This window comes from Narcine bancroftii, chromosome 3 (assembly GCF_036971445.1).
Source record: "Narcine bancroftii isolate sNarBan1 chromosome 3, sNarBan1.hap1, whole genome shotgun sequence".
NCBI lineage: Eukaryota > Metazoa > Chordata > Chondrichthyes > Torpediniformes > Narcinidae > Narcine > Narcine bancroftii.
The window spans coordinates 47,965,664-47,985,890 of record NC_091471.1 but is presented as its reverse complement, the minus strand read 5'-3'; the positions used below and the strand labels follow the sequence as shown (position 1 = coordinate 47,985,890).

The 20,227-nt window shown below is 41.7% G+C and overlaps 1 protein-coding gene across 18 annotated transcripts in view; it reads right to left on the bottom strand.

The window, feature by feature from the left end:
* Positions 1-20,227, bottom strand: part of nedd4l (NEDD4 like E3 ubiquitin protein ligase) — a 533,566-nt gene that overhangs the window by 140,833 nt on the left and 372,506 nt on the right. For 14 of the 18 annotated variants that reach the window (XR_011353364.1, XM_069924007.1, XM_069924003.1 and 11 more), the window contains 2 exons: positions 5,027-5,088; positions 1,866-1,919 (listed from right to left, as the gene is read on the bottom strand). Coding sequence is in view for 17 of the 18 variants with exons in the window: in XM_069924007.1 (XP_069780108.1) it covers positions 1,866-1,919; positions 5,027-5,088 (116 nt within the window). In the remaining variant the exon portion in view is untranslated. The remainder of the gene's footprint in view (positions 1-1,865; positions 1,920-5,026; positions 5,089-20,227) is intronic. The other 4 variants (XM_069924006.1, XM_069924013.1, XM_069924000.1 and 1 more) reach the window with 1 other exon arrangement.

Sequence of the window (20,227 nt, the reverse complement as noted above, 5' to 3'; positions counted from 1 at the left end):
TGCTGGTTTGATCTTGTAACACTACCGATCACTGACACCTCCCCATCGAAGCCCCGCTCCTGCCGGAAGCCCAAGGTCCTCGCTGGTGCCAGGAGCCTGAGGTCCCTGCTCTTGCTTCTTGTTGGCCTTGATGGAGTCCATACGGACAAGGAGGCCTCTCTCCTTGATAACACCGGGTCAAGGGCTTCTTCTGACCACTTGAAGCTGGGATACAGTGGCACGCAGTTTGGGAGGGAGAGTTGGACAGAAAAGTCAATAGGGGAAGGTAAAGAAGAAATCGAAAGAGAGAGGGGAGATAGTTACCTGAAACAAGGATAATCATTGTTCTAATTCGCCGGTGAGGTCAGTTTGGCTTCGAAAAAAATTTTGTTAAATGAGGCTTTCTAATTTGTTTCGGATATCCTGATTTATCTGAAATTTCTTTTAAAATTTCAGATAAATTATTTCAGAGAATCCAATTTTGGATAATTGGAGTTGTACTATATCTGTCTAAATGTCTTTTAAATGTTACAAATATATCTGCCTCCACCCCTTCTGTTGGCAGCTTGTTCAACCTATTTAGAAGTAAAAGACAAAAGTCTGCAGATACCTGGTTGAACTAAATACACAACGCTGTAGAAACACAGATGGTCAAACAGTGCACTTTACATAGCAAAGGGAAAGATACATAACCAACGTTTCGTGCTTGTGGCCTCATCAAGGTACGATAAAATGCCGGGAGGCACCCAAACAAAATGGTAGGGGGGAGGGGGAGGAAGGCACCCTAGCAAGCAGGAGGAGGAGGGATAGCTTGGTGAATGGAGAGGGAAGGGAGTGGAGAGCTGGAGGAAAGAAGGGAAAGGGAGGCAGAAACCAGTGAACAGTACACAATGGGCCCTTCAGCTCACAATGTTATGCTGACCCAACTCCAATTCAATCTAACCCTCTTCTCCCTCACAGTTAATCACTCTCTATTTTTCATACATCAATCTAAAAGTCTTTTAAATGTCAATTTTGTACCAGCTTCCACCAGTAGCCCTGGCTGTGCATTCAGGCATCCACCACTGTGCAAAAAACCTTCCTCTGATCTTTCCCAAAAACTTTCTCCACTTACCTTAAATGGATTTTCTCTAGTATAAGCCATTAACACCCTGGGAAAAATACCCAATACCCTTTGTGTGAAAAAAGTGCCCCTCAGCTCCCTTTTAAATTTTTCCCTTCTCACCTTAAATTAATGTTATTTAGTGTGCCAAACACTTCTTAACCACCCTACCTATCCACACCGCCACTTTCATGGAACTGTGTACTGCACTCTCAAGTCTCCTACCAAACTGCAACGTCTTGTGATTGTCCAAATGAAATTATATCTGCCATTCCTTGACCCACTTTCCCAGTTCATCTTGATTATTTTATAATCTCAGACAAAATTTCTCATTGTCTACTATTCCATGAATTTTGGTATTATGAACTTAGTGACCATATTAATTATATTGTCATCCAAGACATTAACGTGGATGATTAACAACAGTGGACCTCTGCAGCACAATGGTGGTCACAGGCCTCCAATCTGAATAATAACCCTCCACTACCACACTCTGACTCTTCCCATTAAACCAAATCTGTATCCTATTGGCTAATTCACCCTGGATCCCATTCATTCTGACCTTCAGGACTAGCTTGTCTTGCTGGCCTTGATGGAGTCCATACGGACAATCTCTGCCTGCCTACCCTCATCAATATTCTTGGACACCTCTTTAAACAAAATGTTCAATCAAATTGTGGATGCAATTTCCAACTCTGAACACCTTGCTGACTGTCCTGAATCAGGCTTTGCCCTTCCAAATACATTCCGATCCTGTCCCTCCGAATTCCCTCCAGTAACTTACCCACGACTGACGTTAATCTCACCAGACTGTAGTTTCCTGGCTTGTCCTTGCAGCCTTTTTAAAATAAAGGCACAACATTAGCCACCTTCAAGTCTTACAGCACCTCCCCTGTGCCTAACAATGATGCAGGGCTCCTGCAATTTCTTCCCAATCTTCCCACAATGTTCTAGGATACATTTGATCAGGTTTGATGGATTCAGTGACCTTTATACATTTTAAAACCTCCAATATCCCCTCTTCTGTGATGTGGTCTCTTTTTAAGGAAAACACTATTTATATCCAAGAATTCCCTAATCTCCATGTCTTTCTTCATCATAGGTACAGATGAGAAATACTCATTTTGAAGCTCAACCATCTCCTGTGGCTCAGATTTATACAATCTTGTTGATCTTTAAGGGGCCCTATTCACTCCCTAATTACTTTTTTCCCTTTACTTAATTTGTTTAATCTCTTAGAATATTCCTTTAACCTTGTCTGATAGAGCGAGAGAAATGGTGCTGTGGTGTTACTTCTAGCAGATCTTCAATTTAGATGCTTCATAACTACTCAATGCTCGATGCTAACATGTAAGATTACTGACTCTATTCTATTATTTTTATTCAGATTTGGCAATCCTACAAGATTTATTGTTGCTTTGGTTCAGTGCCAACTAATCTCTTGCTGTAACTCTGGACTTTTGTACGTTTATACTATCTTACTTGTACAAAGTGTCAGTTGTGTATTGATCTGCTTATCACACAACCTTTATGACTGTATTTTTGAATTGTGACTATAAACATGAACATCTCAAACCTAATTTTCACCCCCCTAATTTCTGTTTTACGCAAACTCTTACATCCTCTATCCTCCTCAAAGGGTTCACTTGGTCACACATGAGAATAACTGACATACGGCTCAATTTTCTTTGCTAGAGTCAAAATACCTCTGGTCATCTAGGATTCTTGAAACTTGCCAGTTTTAGCCTTCACTCAAACAGGAACATCCTGCTCCTTATCTCTCTTTAAAGGGTCTCCCACCAACCAGGTGTCCCTTTATCTCCAAAGAGCCTCTCCAATTAATCAATGGAACTTCCTTCCTAATAACATCAAAATGAGCTTTGCATCAATTTAAGACTGGAATTTGCAGATTAGTCCAAACTTCTTTCTGTCTCCATCTCAGAAGATGCAGTATCTGGAGACATTTACTACAAATCCAGCAACTCCCACAACTATCAAGATTATATTTCTTTAGACCATATCTCCTGTTCATATGTCATCCGTTTGTCCTAGTTTCCTTGCATCTGCTCTCAAGATGAAGCATCCTATTCCAGGACATCTGAAATGTCCATTACTTTCAGGGAAACTGGCTTTCCCTTCAGCATGGTCAATAGAGCCATCTCCTGCATTTCTACCATTTCTCAGAGCTCCAGTCTTAACTTCCCTCCCTCCAAACAGAACAGGGATAAGATTTCCCTTGTCCTTACCTTTTACCTCATCAACCCCCACATTCAGCATGTGACTTCATTAATTTCACCAATTATATCTGGACCCCACCACATGCCACATCTAAATCTCCCCATTCCTTTCAACCTCCCACAGGGATAGCTCCTTCTGTGATTCAATTGTCCACTCATCCTTCCTTACCAACAGCTCCATGATGCACCCCCCCCTCCCCACCCCAGTACTTTCCACTGCAATTGCTGGAGTTGCAGCACCACCATCCAGGGACCTAAACAGCCCTTCTAGATGAGGCACAAATTCATGTGAACCTTCTCCAACTTCATCTTCTGCTTTTGGAGCTCTCAATTTTACCTCCTCCACATGGGTGAGACCAAGCAGAGTCTTGGAGATTATTTTGCAGAGCATCTGTGCTCTGTTTCCAATAGCCATCCTGAGCACCTGGTTTCTGGTCATTTCAACTTCCTCTTCCCACTCCCACACTGATCAGCCCATCCTTGACATTTCTCTACTGCTGAAGTGAGATCCAACATAAACTGAAGGAACAAATTTCATTTTTCTGCTTTGGCAGTGTACAGCCCAAAGGAATAAACAATGGATTTTCCAATTTCAAATAAAGCAAGCTCCTTTCTTCTTCTGAGCCACTTGCATTCTTCCCCCCTCCTCCCCATTTATGCCCCTTCTTCACCACACTCCTCCACCCAGCACCCCACCATTCTCATCCCTTTCTGGTTGCATTCACAGCTATCCTTTATCTCCACTTATTACCCCCCCCACCCCTTTCCAACCATCTCCAATCACATCCTGTATGATTCAATCTCCTACAGACACTTTTGCTCCTGCCCCTCTCTCCGTTTTTATAGTACCTGCCAGTCATCTTGTCTCCACTTCCCTATCTGTCCATCAACTTTTTCCCCTTCCGTGGTTCACCAACTCCTACTGGCCCCAATTCAACTCTGTTCTCCTTATCCTAGTTATCTCCCTTCTGATGAAGGGAGATGAAGAGATCTGATCAGAAACATGGACCATTTTTTCATGTCCCACTGAGTTGCTCCAGCAAATATATTTTGCTCCATAATTTACTGAGATAATTAATATCAAGCACCCAATACAAAAGAAGTTCGGATCGCTTTAATATGTTTATTTGAAAGTAAACATATTAGGAAAAGGAAGATGATCAGGAAGATAGAAGTAAAATACAAAATTTTGTAGAGACCGTGGTTGAAATAAAAACACACAATGCTGGAGAAATTCAGTAGGTCAAACAGTGTCCTTTATAGAGCAAAGGTGAACATATGTAACCGATGTTTCGGACTTGAGCTCCTCATCAAGGTATGGAAGGATGTCGGTAGGTATCTGAGCAATCACCTCCTGCCTTTGCAAACACACCTCCTTCCTTTACTCTTTTGCTCAGACACCTGCCGACATTTTTCCATACCCTGATGAAGGGCTCGATCCCGAAATGTCAGCTACGGATTTTTTTTAACCTGTTGCTGTAGGAAGGACATGGTTTGACTGCTGAGTTGCTCAAGCTCTGTTGTTTTATGATCAGGAAGTTGTCAGTCAACATTGAACACCCACAGAAGATAAATCATTATATAAGGTAATTGTGAAAGATGATGTGGAAAAGGAAGGAATTAGAAATGTGACTTAATTTCATCCATATACTTCACTCACAAATACACACATTCACTAGACTTAATGCAACTACTCAGTGAGTCTCACCTCCTTGGCCTGAGCAAGAAGTCTTTAAAAGTATATGGCCTCTCCAGGGCTGGATCTTCTGCCTGTTTGAAAATGAATTCAATTAGATATTATATGAAACAATAACTGGACTTTAATGAGAATATTAATGGAAGTTCAAATTCTCATTTTTATATATTATATATTAAATTCTATAATATTTGCAAGATCAAAGAACCATTGGGCTCTTCTACCATACAGAATCAAAATCTGATTTTGTTTACAAGTGAGAGGGACTAAAGTGAGAACCTTCATAGGGTTTCAAAATAAACACTGTGTAGCCATTTCAATTCTAAACTACCACTCCCATTTTGTTTTAGGCAGTAGATACTGATTATAATTCAACAATGGTCAATTACATCTCCTCTAGGCTCACTTACATTTCTGTATCTGAACCACTACATTTCCTTTCTGTCTTTCATCATTGCCTCCTAATGTTTCCAGAAATTGCTGTGAGGGAGTTTGATTTTTTTTTTCTAAATTTACATTTGAGATATTGGGGGGGGGGGGGGGGGAGGGGGGGAGAAACAAACCACATTGTCTAAGCTTGCAGGTGACAAAAAAAAACTTAAGCAATGTTGTAAACCGTGAGAGAGAAGTAATTGACTGCAGCAGGATGGTAAAAGACTGATGGAACAGGCAAAAGTTTAATGCAGTAAACTGTGAAAGTGAAATATTGATGGGAAAAAATGAGTTCTAAAAGATGTATCTGAGGATGTGATTGCAGGGTGAGAAATGGCAAGCCAGGGTCAGAAATAGTTAAGACGGCACACACGATTCTGGGGTTTATCACATAATATTAAAGCAGTGAACTTTAAAATAAATAACAGAAACTTGTGTTGAAATGTGGTATTCACTTCTGGTTGCCATGCTCTGTCAAAAGGAACTAGAAATTATAAGAGGTGCTAGGGCAATAGGTTTATAGTAGTGGGGCATTTTTATTTACTTTTTCAAGATTGGTTGTGATTGCATAGGAGTATAGGGCTCAGTTAGGATGGAAGAGGTGCCAAAAAAGTTCTGTGAGACAATAGTCAGAATCTTATAAGACCTGGAGTAGTACATGGCCTTATCTTACAAAATGAAACTGGGCAGGTGGTGGAAATATCAGTGGCTGAATACTTTTTTGGAATAATGACCATAATTCACAAGTTTAAAGGTTGTTATGAAATGGATAGGGATGGTCCTTAAAGGCTGATTTCAATTGGATAAGAGAGAACTTGGCAAAAGTAAATTGGGAGTAGAAGATTGCTCACAACTGAGAAGAGTTTATGGCCAACATATAATGAAAAGAGTAAAAGGTAAAGGGAACCAGCAAAACAAACCAAAGGTTTGATCTGGAAAAGAAAGGAAACATGGCAAGTACAAGCATCTGGGGTTGAAGAAGTCTTTTGAGCAATGCAAGTGTATTGGAGAACAAAATACTTTAGTGAGGATTCTGACTTTCAGGCATTCTGTCATAAACATTCGGGCGATAGCTGAGCATCATTAGCTCCTCAGCCATTCACATAAGCCACAGATCCAAACCTGTGTTTTCTCTCATACTGAATATCCTTGGCAAGCAAGATTCAGGAGAATCCCCATAGCTTAGATAAATATATCAGAAGCAAGAGTTTAGCCAAGGAAATAACAAGTCCCTATATGTGGAGACATATATAGTGAGTGAGTGATGTCCTAAATAAATGTTTCTCCTTTGTATTCAGATAGGAGAAGGACATGGAAGATGGTGAGTTCTCAGAGGGATATATGGATAATCTAGGGGAGGTCAGTATTGAGGAGGAGCAAATGTTAGATGAATGGGACACACAAGAGTTGATAAATCCCTAGGGCCAGATGAAATTGAGCCCAAGTTGGAATGAGGAGGGGTGTGCTGAATGTTCAGTAGCCACAAATGAGATGCAAAAAGTCTGATGGGAACAGGAGACTACAGATACTGGAATATGAGGCAAAACAAAATCTCTTGGAGGAACTCAGCCAGTGAAGCACCATCAGTTTCATCCCCTTTTTGTGTCCCTTTTCCCAGCTACCCCTATATAACCCCTGCCAATTCTCATCCTCCCTCCTTTTTAGTTCCATCCACCATCTCCCCACTGGATTCTTCCATTTTCTCCCACACCCCTTTTTAAGATTGGAAATCTGTGACTATAGGAGCACTATAGGAATTGTTTGTTCCTTGTGATACACCTCAAAAATTTTGAGATGCACGCAGGAGTTATGATAAGATTGCCAATGACATAAATGGATCTGTGGATGGCGAGGAAGTTTGTCTAAGGCTACATACAGCAGAGTATACATCGAACAGAGCAGCACAGGAACAGGCTGTTTGGCCAAAGTGGACGTGTCAAACTTTGTCTGAATCAAATGAAAACTTTGCTAATTGTATTGCTCCCTCCCCTTCATATTCATCTATCTAGAAGATCTTCCATGATATTATAGCATCTGCTTTCTACACTGGTCCTGCCAGCTCATTTCAGCCACCTACGGCAACAGAAGTACCGTTGATGTACAGATAGACATTTTTTTAAAATTTTTAATTAAATTTATATTTTTGGAAATTTACCCATACAGCACAGTAATAGGCCCTTTCAGGCCACAAACCCATGCCACCCAATTAACCTGTAACTCCCGCACGTTTTTGAATGGTGGGAGGAAACCAGAGCACCCAGAGGAAACACACGCAGACACAGAGAGACAGCACAAATGCTTTACAGACAGTGCCAAATTCGAGCCTGGCTTACGAATGATGTAAATAATGTTGCGCTAACTGCTGCACTAATTGTGCAGCCCCAAATGGAATGTATCAATTTATCTACAGGCTGGCTTTCATTAGTGAAGTGCCAATTGATGAAGTAGACAAAGATGAGGTGGTCAAAAAAGACAATAGGTGCATATACAGTTATACCCAAGGGGAGTGTCCTTAACAGTAGAGATAATGCATAGCCAATGTTAGTACAGCAAGGCTCGCCAGAGGGGAGACAGGCAGCTTGGCAGACATTCACCACAGTCTCCCCCCGATAGAAGAAGGGTTAAAATCAAAAGGACATCTGCTAGGAAAGACTGAAGCAAGCGATACATGGATACCATGTTTGGCATTGAGAATACTCTAACAGCCAAAATACACCAGTATCTAGCAAGTAATCAAAATATAATGAGATGTTTTATGAATATGTCAGCCTATCAGGTTGTTTACGAATTCTGGTGCTTCTTCTCAAAACAGGTGGCTCCTTTGCATCCTCGGGAACTGGTACAGTTCCTGGGTCTGTAGTGTGGGAAGGACTGACTTCTGGACCCGCTCCAGAATCGCCAGCATGAGGCAGCGGAGCCTCAGCATGGCCATCTGAAAGCTTACTAGGGGTCACAGGCTGGTTTGGGGGGGGGGGGGGGGTGAGCCCAATCTCTCATGCTCACTCTGAGTAGGGGTGTGAAGAAGGGGTGAACTAGACGAGGCCAGATCTCTTAGGGGTACAGTGTCAGTACTCCCATCTGGGAATTTAACATGAGTGTAGTTGGGGTTGGTATGCAGTAGCTGAACTGGTTGGACTAGGGGCTCTGTTTTACGCGCCTGAGCATGGCTCTTCAGCCGCACGGTTCCAGGCTCAGATAAACAGGCTGGTCAGTCCATTACAGTTCCTGATTTCCTCGCAAAGGCAAATATACATTCATGAGGTGCTTGATTTGTTGCAGTACCCAATAATGACTGAATAGAATGTAGCGCCTTAGGCAGCACCTCCTGCCACCGGGTAACCATGTGCTTTTAAAGCAAGATTAACAGTCTTCCAGACTGTAGCGTTAGCCCTTTCGACCTGCCCATTGCCCTGCATGTTGTAGCTCGTGGTATGGCTGGTGGAAATCCCCTTCTGTAGCAGGGCTCGCCGCAGTTCAGTGCTCATAAATGCTGAGCCTCTATTGGTATGAATGTAATTGGGAAAACCAAAAATGCTGAAAATTCTGTCAAATGACTTAATGACAGACGCTGACAAGATGTCAGGGAAGGGTATCGCAAAGGGAAACCTGGAATATTCGTCACTTACAGTAACATTTTTGTTGTTAGAAGCTAACGGTCCTTTAAAATCTAAGCTAATCCTCTCAACAGGTCGGGTTGTCTTGATGACAGTGGCCTCCAAAACTTTGAAGTATTGCGGTTTGCATTCTGTGCAAATGGGACAGCTTTTAGTCAATTTCCTGACTTCTTCCAGAGAGTAAGGAAGGTTGTTAGCCCTTATGTAGTGGAAGAACCTCGTGACTCCTGGGTGGCACAGTCTGCTATAGATCTCTTTTAGCCCCTCCAACTGAGCACCAGCAGCAGATCGTGACAATGCGTCAGAGGGATCATTTAACCTGCCCGGTCTGTACTGGATCTCATAATTATAAGTTGAGAGTTCTATTCGCCAGCGTGCCATCTTATCATTCTTGATTTTACTTTTGTGTTTAGTACTGAACATGTAGGCTACAGATTTCTGATCAGTGACAAGAGTAAATTTTCTGCCGGCTAGAAAGTGTCTCCATTAGCGAACAGTTTCAATAATAGCCTGGGCTTCTTTTTTAATGGCAGGATGTTTAAGTTCAGGACCGCGTAATTTGCAGGAGAAGAATGCCACAGATCTGCCTTTTTGATTAAGGGTTCCTGCCAAGACACAATCTGAGGCATCAGTTTCCACTTAGAATGGGACATCCTCGTCAATGGATGAGAGTGCAGCTTTGGCAATATTAACTTTAATTCTCTCGAAAGCCTTCAGGCCATTCATAGTCCCGAGCCCATTTGCAGTAGTAGGAAAAGAATCCCATACACCTTTTAAGGGCTTTTGCTGAGTCTGGGGGTGGTAACTTCTTAAGGGGGCCGTTCTTTCCGGGTCGGGGCGGATTTCGCCCTTGCGGACAATGTAGCCCAGAATGGGTAGCTCTGCCGCGTTGAACACACATTTGTCCTCGTTAAATGTAAGGTTGAGTTCTTCAGCTGTTGCTAAAAATTTCAAGCTGTTGTCTGGCTCAGCCTGTGTTTTCCCACAGATAGTGACATTATCCAGATAGGGAAATGTACCCTGTAACTCATACGTCCTAACAATCTTATCCATTTCCCTCTGAAACCTGGACACACCATTAGTGTCTCCAAAAGGTACCCTTTTAAACTGGTATAACCCCCCATCAGCCTCAAAAGCCATATAGAGCTGTTCCCTTTTCTTAATGGGGATTTGGTGATAAGCTGCTTTGAGGTCGATAGTGGAGTACACTTTGTATTGAGCTATCTGATTAATCATTTCATTGATGCGTGGCAGGGGGTAGACATCCAGGTTAGTGTAACGGTTGATTGTCTGACTGTAGTCAATAACCAGTCATCTCTTAGTGTGATTTTTCACGACTACCTCTTGGGCCCGCCACGGACTCTTAATAGGTTCAATTACTCCTTCTCTAAGCAATCTCTGGGTCTCCGCTTTGATAAACTCACAATCGTCTTTGCTGTAAGAACGGCTCTTAGTGGCAATCGGGTGACACTAGGGGATAAATCACTGAAAAGGGAAGGAGCTTTGATCTTTAATGTGGACAAACCGCAGTAACTAGCGCGGAGGATGATAAGTGTGGGTAGTGGCTCACTGAAATTTAACACTACACTGTTCATCTGAGATTGAATATCTAACCCCAGTAACACAGGGGTGCAGAGCTCCGGCATAATAAAGAGCCACACATCAGCAAGGCAATGTCCCTGCAAATTTAAAGTAACTTTACACTTGTCCCATACAGTTTTTATAAGTTCACTACAAGCCATTGATATCTTTTGGTTCACTGGATATCTCCAGAAATTTAAGGCTCTGGCAACTTTCTTGTGGATGTAGCTGTCAGTACTCCCCGAGTCTATTAGACAATCAAGAGTCTCACCATTCACCTCCCCCTTCATAGTTGACCGTTCCAGTCCGTAACATCCCCCAAGCTTTACAGTCAATTGAGCTATCACAGGGGATCTCACCTCACCGTCACTTGAAGTCGATTCAGCCTGCTCGTCTCAAGATTCCCCCTTTTCACCATTGTCTTCCATTCCTGCAGCTCCAGGACACATTTTCTTGGTGCTTCTCTTCTTCTTCTTATCAGTGGGAGTACTTTTCGCCTTACACGCTTTAGCGAAGTTGCCGAGTTTCCCACAATAGCTGCAGGTAACAAATCGAGCCAGGCACTTCTGTCTGGGGTGTCACGGAAGTAGCATTTTTCAGGAGTTTGCCTTTTTCTTTCCTTCGGGGTTCCAGCACTCCTGAATATTTTCTTTTCGGTTTCTAGCATTTCACTGAAATGCCTGGTCGTAGGATAAGGTCTCCGTATCCAGCAGCGTCTGTCGGATGTAACTAGAGTCAATCCCGTTGACAAAAGCATCCAGCTTCAAGGCATTGCGGTGTTGTTGCACATTGACTGGCCTTACATCACATTCGTTTGCCAGTGAGTTGAGGGCCAGTGCATAGGCAGCATCACTTTCCCCGGGTTTCTGGGGTCTAGTCAGCAACTGGTGTCGAGCAAGCACCACATTCCGTGGCACTGCATAGTAATCAGTCAGACGTTCCCGGGCTAGAGCCAGAGTAGTAACTCCTTGTGTTACGGCAAAAGGGACCTCACTCAACAGAGAGTTCAGGTGGCCCCACTGTATCGTCTCATCGACCATGTTGTTTCGAGCCATGTAGTAATCGAAACAAGCAATCCAGTGGTTGAAAATTTCTCTGGCCCTTGGGGCAGACTGGTCGATTATCAGCCGCTCTGGCTTGAGTGCTGCATCCATTTCTGCTAATAAAATTGAAGTGCCAGTTGATGAAGTAGACGAAGACGTTGTGGTCAAACAATAATCATGGCTTTTATTAGCAGAAACTCATGGTACAATAATGAAAGACAATGAAAGACAATACGTGCATACACAGTTATACCCAAGGGGAGTGTCCTTAAAGGTAGAGATAATGCACAGCCAATGTTAGTACAGCAAGGCTCACCAGAGGGAAGACAGGCAGCTTGGCAGACATTCGCCACAATTAGAAAGGCCCACATAGGAACAAATGAATCAGTTGACAAAGTTTAGAAAGAGTGACAATGGGAATAAGCTTATTAAGACTCAAAATTATTTAGTGGGTAAGATATTGATCATGGGATAGGTTTACATGGGACCAAAGGACATCAAGTTCTCTTTAAAAAAAAATGAAGATGATTTGCTATCCTAATGAAGGATACAATCAAATTAAGCTTTTAATTAACATCTTAAAAACACATTAAATTACTCAACTTTACAAAAAACAGGGACAAACATATATAGAATCTTGAGCCCTTTAACTTGTTCTATAATTTTTATTGATATTATTAATTATTTAAGTTTTTAATGCAAATCACTTATACACTTTCTTCTGTACAAACAGACAAGAAGTTGACCATTAATTAACCCTTTGTATCTGGTTCTCTTGTGGCATTGATCTTAAACAAATTAACGTACCTATGAGCACTTTTTACCTCAATGAACAATAACGTAATACAAATTGTAAAACAACTTTAAATAGTCAAGATGGAAATTCCTAGTTGATCCTCCTAATAATCAAGAGAAAACCACTTATTACCATCACTTGCAATCCCCCCCAAAATGTTCTATGATTCTAAGTTTATTGTCACATTATACCTGGTACAGTACAGTCCCATAGGCAGTGTCACAAGTCATCCCTATCATTCATATGGCGAAACAAAGTAGCAGGGGAAGAGCATGGTTACAGAGCATAGTGTTGCAATAAAAAAGATCAGTTATTACATGGCAAATGCAACATGAGAACGCAGTTGAGGAAATCCTGCTAACAATGAAGAAGCTGTCTTTAAGCTTGTGGATGTGTGCTTTTACACGCTAGAATCTTCTCCCTGATGGGAGAAGAAAGTGTGTCTAGGGAGAGATATGACTTTCAGTATGTTGCCTGCCTTACCTAAGCAGCAGGATGGGTTGATGGGGTCACTGGACGGGAGGGAGATTTGTGTGATTCTGAACTGCATTCACCACCTTCCGTAGCTTCTTCTGATCTTGGGCATTCATACCACACTGTGATGCCTCCAGCTTGAATGCTTTCAGTGGTGCACTTGTAGAAGTGGTTGTGTGACCAAGGAATGTGTCAAACTTCCCTCATCCTCTTAAGAAAGTAGACTTTTTGTTGTACCTTCTTGAACATTGTGTCAGTGTGTTTGGTCAAGGTCAGGTCATTAGAGATATTTATTCCCAAGAGCATGAAGCTATTCTACTATCTCTACTTCAGTGCCATTGATGAGGATGGATGTGGGCTCTGCTCATCCTTCCCCCGCCCACTCTCCTGAGTCAATGATCAGCTCCTTTGTCTTGTTGATTTTGAGAGAAAGGCCTTTATTCAGGCACTATAAGGCGAGACTTCCAATCACCTTTATTCCATCTCATCATTATTTGATATTCAGCCGACGACTGTGGTATTGTCAGTGAACCTAAAAATGGCGTTGGACTGGAATTTGGCTGTATGTCTGTATGAATATAGGGAAAAGAGCTTGCAATTCCCCCCCCCCCCCCAAAAATGAAATGTGAAGAAATTGAAAGCTCCTTAAAATAATGCACAATTGTAGATTATTGGATGGTAAAAAAATTACCCACTTCATGCATCCAGTCGGATTTATTTACTAAAACTTAATTTCACCTGCTCTGAAATTTTGCTGAATTCTTTCCCATTCAGACTATTCAGCAATAGTCTCCGCTCCATCCTCAACATCCATTGGAGCGCTTTCATCCCTAACGTCGAAGTACTCGAGATGGCAGAGGTCGACAGCATCGAGTCCACGCTGCTGAAGATCCAGCTGCGCTGGATGGGTCACGTCTCCAGAATGGAGGACCATCGCCTTCCCAAGATCGTGTTATATGGCGAGCTCTCCACTGGCCACCGTGACAGAGGTGCACCAAAGAAAAGGTACAAGGACTGCCTAAAGAAATCTCTTGGTGCCTGCCACATTGACCACCGCCAGTGGGCTGATAACGCCTCAAACCGTGCATCTTGGCGCCTCACAGTTTGGCGGGCAGCAACCTCCTTTGAAGAAGACCGCAGAGCCCACCTCACTGACAAAAGGCAAAGGAGGAAAAACCCAACACCCAACCCCAACCAACCAATTTTCCCCTGCAACCGCTGCAACCGTGTCTGGCTGTCCCGCATCGGACTTGTCAGCCATAAACGAGCCTGCAGCTGACGTGGACTTTTTACCCCCTCCATAAATATTCGTCCGCGAAGCCAAGCCAAAGAAAGATAGTAAAGCAAACTGCTCTCTACATTTCATTCTCAAAAATCACTAACCCAAATTTCTTCAAGATGGTAAAATGCTGTTAAGCATGTCCTTTACTGGTTCTTTCCAAGATCTACTCTCTTTCACTTATTTACGTACCAATCTTCCGCCTGACATTTCAGGTACATTATAAATTTAATCCGGGTCCTTCACCAAGCTTCTTTTCTTCTTCATCAAACTGAATTGCCCTTAACCAGTCAAACCAGCTGCAGAAGTATGTCAAATATGTAATGATGAGTTATGAGATTATAGAAATTGAGCAAACATGTCATTGGAAAGTCAGTCAAACCCTTAAGCCTATCCAGTATTTGCTGACCAACTTGGCATTCTGGACTCACCTTATTTGTCTGCATATATCCATTGCCCCCCATGCCCCTCCTTTCCTCAAATCAGTCCAAATCTTCTTTGAATGTTGTTATGCACTGACTACTACAGTTTCCTCTGGCATCTCATTCCAGGTGCAGATTACCCTCTATGGGTAAAATACCCTATTTCTGCTTCCAACTCTTATGGCTGCACAGTTAATGCAACTGCTACAGCTCCAGCTAGTGGGACCGGGGTTCAAATCCCGCAATGTCTCTAAGGAGTTTGTATGTTCTCCCGCTGTCTGCATGGGTTTCCTCCGGGTTCTCCAGTTTCCTCCCACCATTCAAAACATACTGGGTGTTGTAGGTCATTTGGCTGTAATTGGGCAGCAGGGACTCATTACCAAACAAGCCTGTTACCTGTCTAAATTAAGTGGAAAAAAGTCTCTCAGACAATCTTTCCCCTCTCACAATAAACCAATGTCGTCTAATTCCAGAATCATTTATGTTACGGAGAAAGAGTGTGGGCATTCATTTTAAGAATAAATTGGATAGATACATGGATAGGAGCGGTCAGGAGGGTTATGGCATGGATGTAGGACATCAAGCAGAATGATATTTTGGCACAGACTAGAAGGGCCGAATGGTTCTGTGTTGTAGTGTTCTATGGTTCATCCATACTCCTCATGAATTTGTAAAGCTCTATAAAAACATCCTCAGATTCTTTTGATCAGGGAAATAAAGAATCATGAGTTCCCAACTTTTGTGCACTATACCATGCCCAATGAAGACCAGCATGCTTATGTCAACTGCTCCACCTAATGCAACCAGAGTTGTCACACTCAAGGAACTATGCACCTGTACTCTTTGGTCACTTTGTTCATCAATACTTTCCAGGGCTCTACCATTCACCATACCCTGGTATGGCTTACCAAAGTGCAGCACTTCACACTTGGAGTTAAATTCCATTTGCCATTCCTTGGCTCACCTTCCCAACTGATCCTGTTGATCTGACATGCTTCCTCATTTTCCACTACACTACCAATTTTGGAGGAAATCTCCAAATTTACTCAGCAGATTAATTATACTGCCATCCAAACTGTTAAAAAAGATGGACCCAATACTAACCCTTGCAGCAAACAACTTGGCATAGGTCTCCAATCAGAAAAAAACATCTTCCATATATCTTTGTCTTGAGGTTGCTGAAAAGACTGGCTGAGTTCCTCCAACATTTTAGTGTGTTTTTACATCCTTCCACGCCTACCTTTCACCTCCTTCTGAATCTAAGTCACTTCTGAATCCAGTGGGCCAATACTCCTTAGATCCCATACTAACCTGCCATCCAAGACCTTGTCAAAAGCTTTGCCAAAGTCTTGCTCTACCCTCATTAATCCTTTTTGTGACCTCTTCAAAAAACTCCATCAGATTTGTGAGACACAATCTGCCATGCTCAAATTTATGCTGATAACTTCCATTCAGTCTCTGACAATCCAAATGCTGGTAGATCCTGCCCCTCAGAATCCCCTCCAGAAACTTTCCAACCGTCACTGATCTTTAGTCAGCTGGCTTGTCCTTGCTGCCATTTTCATATAAGCAGTCCTATCTTTCTCCATAATTATTTTGTGTAATGTAGTTATGGTTACTGGACCCAAAGTGCTCTCCCATGGCACTTCAGTCACTTGCCCTATCTCCTTCAGTCTTCCAGCACATCACCTGAGGCCAAAGATGCTGAAAATAACTCAGTGCGGCTTCGCAAGTTCACCCCAAGCATCCTACAAGGTGCAAGGATGCACTTCATCATACACTGGGCGATTGTCCACTTAATGATTTTCCAATGCTGCTAAATCTTCCTTCATGGTAGTTCTAATATGGTTTGCCATCTTGTCATCTGTTTCCTCCAATATTTGGCATCTCTGATCTCCTCCACAGCAAAGACTAATGAGAAATATTATTTCAAAATCTTACCCATCTCCTGCGGCTCTGCACAAATATGGCCTTTTTCATCTTTAATAGAACCAATTCTCTCCCCCAGCCATCATTTTATTTTTAATGTACTTGCAGAATCTGTTGGCATCCTGTCTGCCAACTCGGTCACATGTCCTCTTTTTACCCTCCTGATTTCCCTCTCAAGAATATTCCCATAAATCTGATATATTCCTCCTTTTTCCTATTGAGAGCCTCAATATTCCTCATCAACCTAAGGTTCCTTTGATTTATCAACCATGCCCATTACCCCCACAGAATCATGCAGTGCCGAAAGTCCTGCTAATTCACCTTTTTAAAAAATTCCTATTTCCATTCATTTCTTTACTTGCAAACATCCTTTCCCAATTAAGACACCTCCTCATTAGTCTAAAAGCAGCCTTGCTCCAAGTAAAGACCTTAACTTGCAGACCAGTCCCATCTTTCTCCATAATTATTTTGTGTAATGTAGATGTCAGATCAACAGGATCAGTTGGGTAGGTGAGCCAAGGAGTGGCAAATGGAATTTAACTCCAAGTGTGAAGTTATTGGACCCAAAGTTCTTCCCCAATATCATTTCAGTCACTTGCCCTATCTCTTTCCCAAAGAGGAGGTTAAGTGTTGCACCCTCTCATAGGAGCCTCAATATATTGATGGCAGAAGCTCTCTTGGAGACCTTTAACCTATTTCAACCCATCCAAGGCCTATGGGTGCCCTAGACATTATTCAGAAAATTGAAGTCTCCCAGAAATACAACCCAATTAATCTTACCATTATCTCCAACTTCCATACACATCTGCTCTTCCAATTTACATTTACGATTTGGGGGTCCATAACACAGCCCCAGAGTGATCATTCCCTTCTTGTTTCTATGTTCTACTCATTTACCTTCACTAAATAATCTTCCAAGGATATCATCTCAAAACATTGCCATGAGTGCTGGAGGAACTCAGCAAGTCATGCAGTATCCATGGTAAGCAATAAACGGTTGTTGCTTTGGGTCTGAGCCCTTCTTCAGCTAGGCCAAATATCAGGAAGAAGGGGGAGGGGCTCAGGCACAATCCGCACCACGTGCCCCAACCCTCCTCCCCCCCTTCCCCCCACCCACCACCACATCTGCCCATCTATCATGCCTGTAGCATTTGTAGAGATTAAAAAGTGAAACAAATAGTTATCAATTGGAATTTGCTACTCTTTCTTTGGGTTGGGGATGGGGCGAGATGGGTGGTTTAGTTAAAATGTTAACACTGAAGTAATGGGCAAAGTGTGGAGTCTAGGTGAATCAATATTCTTGCAGCATTTTTACGTGGTGCAGAGAAAGTAATGATGATGAACTTTTATAAGTCAAAAAAATCCACATTCTGGGTTGGAGATGCAGCAGGTCTGACCAACAGTTGATGCCCTGACCAGAAACAGCATCTTCATGCATTGGCTGGGTCTTGTTAATTATAGACATATTGCACACCAACGATTCCCAATCTTTAAAACAATGTGGAAGCTAAGATCATACAAAGTTCTCAACAAATGCTAAACTGTTTACCAGTAAATGATAATGATCAATGCAAACAAATTTGGAACAGATGTGAACATATTAGGTTAGTCATAATAAAAGCAGCTGATGTAGATGAATTATAACAGAGTGAAGGCAATTGGCAAAAACACAATGAAATATAAATGGTAACTAGTTGAGGCACTGGTGAACATAATCTTATCTAATCCAGAGAACTCAACTGAAGCACATTTGCTGCATCACTCAAGGTTAACAAATTTATGTATATGTCAGGGGGGCAAAACTTGAATTATTAAATTTTGTTAATCCTCAATATAGGGGGCATAGCTATCAGACGCAGAAGAAAGTCTTATTTTATTTAGAATGCTTAATCTAATTTGTCTGTTTGTTAATGTTCTCAACCTTGTACATCTAGTGTGGTTTGGCCATTTCACAACTCACTTGGCTGTATTCTCTTACTATAACCCAAACATACATCTCAAGATGATAAGTTTTCTTAAATGTGGGATAAACATTTGAAAAAGAAACCAAATATCCAAGAAATTAGGTCTATTAAAAGCAGGTGATCAAGTGGAATCTAGATCAACTAAATTGTCTTTTGGATTCTGCAAAAGAAATCAAGTTCACACTTTGTGCAATTTTATAACAGTTATTTCAAACTGATTTCTTTTTCCACTGTAAAAATGGCTGAAGATGGGAAAAAAAATTGTCTCAATTATTTTTGAAATAAAGGGATTATGTTGCTGGTGTGCCAGATGAGCCACAAGTCCTTCAAAAGTTCATTGCAGAATTAATGCCATTTTAGGAGTTTTTTGCTCAGCTAATCAACCATTTTCCTCTTCGGTAGTACAGTACATTCATTGAAGTTTCTAACCAAGTTCAGTGTTAACTGGGAACCATTCAAAATTACGAGTTTGCCAGTAAAATATCAGTCAATACTAGAGTTCAAGTTCAACACAACAGCTGGTTCCAATGATTTGCTACCTAAAGAAGTTGAAGGCAGAATGAGCAATGATAAGCATAAACAAAATAGATGGCATTGAGCCATGAAATTTGCTTGCAAAACATAATCTAACCATTCAAAGGAATGCATGACCGGAGAGTTGATTTGCAAAATTAAAGCAAGAGAAATTTTGAAAAGAAGTTTAAATCGGAGTCACTATTCTTCTTAACCACTATAGGAAATGAAGAATCTCTAAGATTTGAAATGTAAGACTAAAAGAATGCCGAGGGCAGTATATTCCACCATTTTCTTTGGCTTGGCTTCGCGGACGAAGATTTATGGAGGGGGTAAATGTCCACGTCAGCTGCAGGCTCGTTTACATAACACATAACCCACAGAAAATAACTGATAAGTCTGACCTGCAATGCATCATGCATATCATGTGATAAACTCAAAACTTTCATGATACCAGCACCCAAAGATGACATTAATACCACAATACACCTCAAACTCACAAATGCTGGTTTGTGAACAAAACAACATTGGAAAAGAGATTTTTTTAAAATTAGCTGCCTCATACATTTAAGATCACGCAAATGGAAAAGTGCAAGTTCTGGCATCTGAAAGTAAAGAACAATTTTAAAGAACAAATCAGGAAAAGAAGTTAAATAGGAAAGTCTGAATCGCTGTTATTGTAGTGCAATACACAAGAGTGTTGGAGAAACTCAGCGGATCATACAGCATCTACAGGAAGAAAAAGGTAACCAATATTTCAGGCCTGAACCCTTTGTCAAGTGAAAATCCAAAACTTTGGTTACTCTTCACTTCCTATATAGGCTGCTTGGCTCGGTGAGTTTCTCCAGCACTTTTCTGTACTTCACACGAAGAGATAAATTTTGTCTTAATCAGAGAGCATCATCAAAATCAAAAGCTAGAAGAACAAGAGAATACATATCACTGGACATGATAAAATGAAGATAAATTTACTGCTCTGGCATCTAAAGGCATGGATTCTTGATCTGAAGACCCAAGCTTTGGAATCCTATGACTGCACTTAAGTAAATCTGTGGGAAAAATGCCTGCATCAGATCGAGAGATGATTAAACAAGATTATTGTCATTTAGGTTACTAATGTCCTTCAGAGAAACAAATCTGCCCTTCCTATTTGGTTTCATCAATGC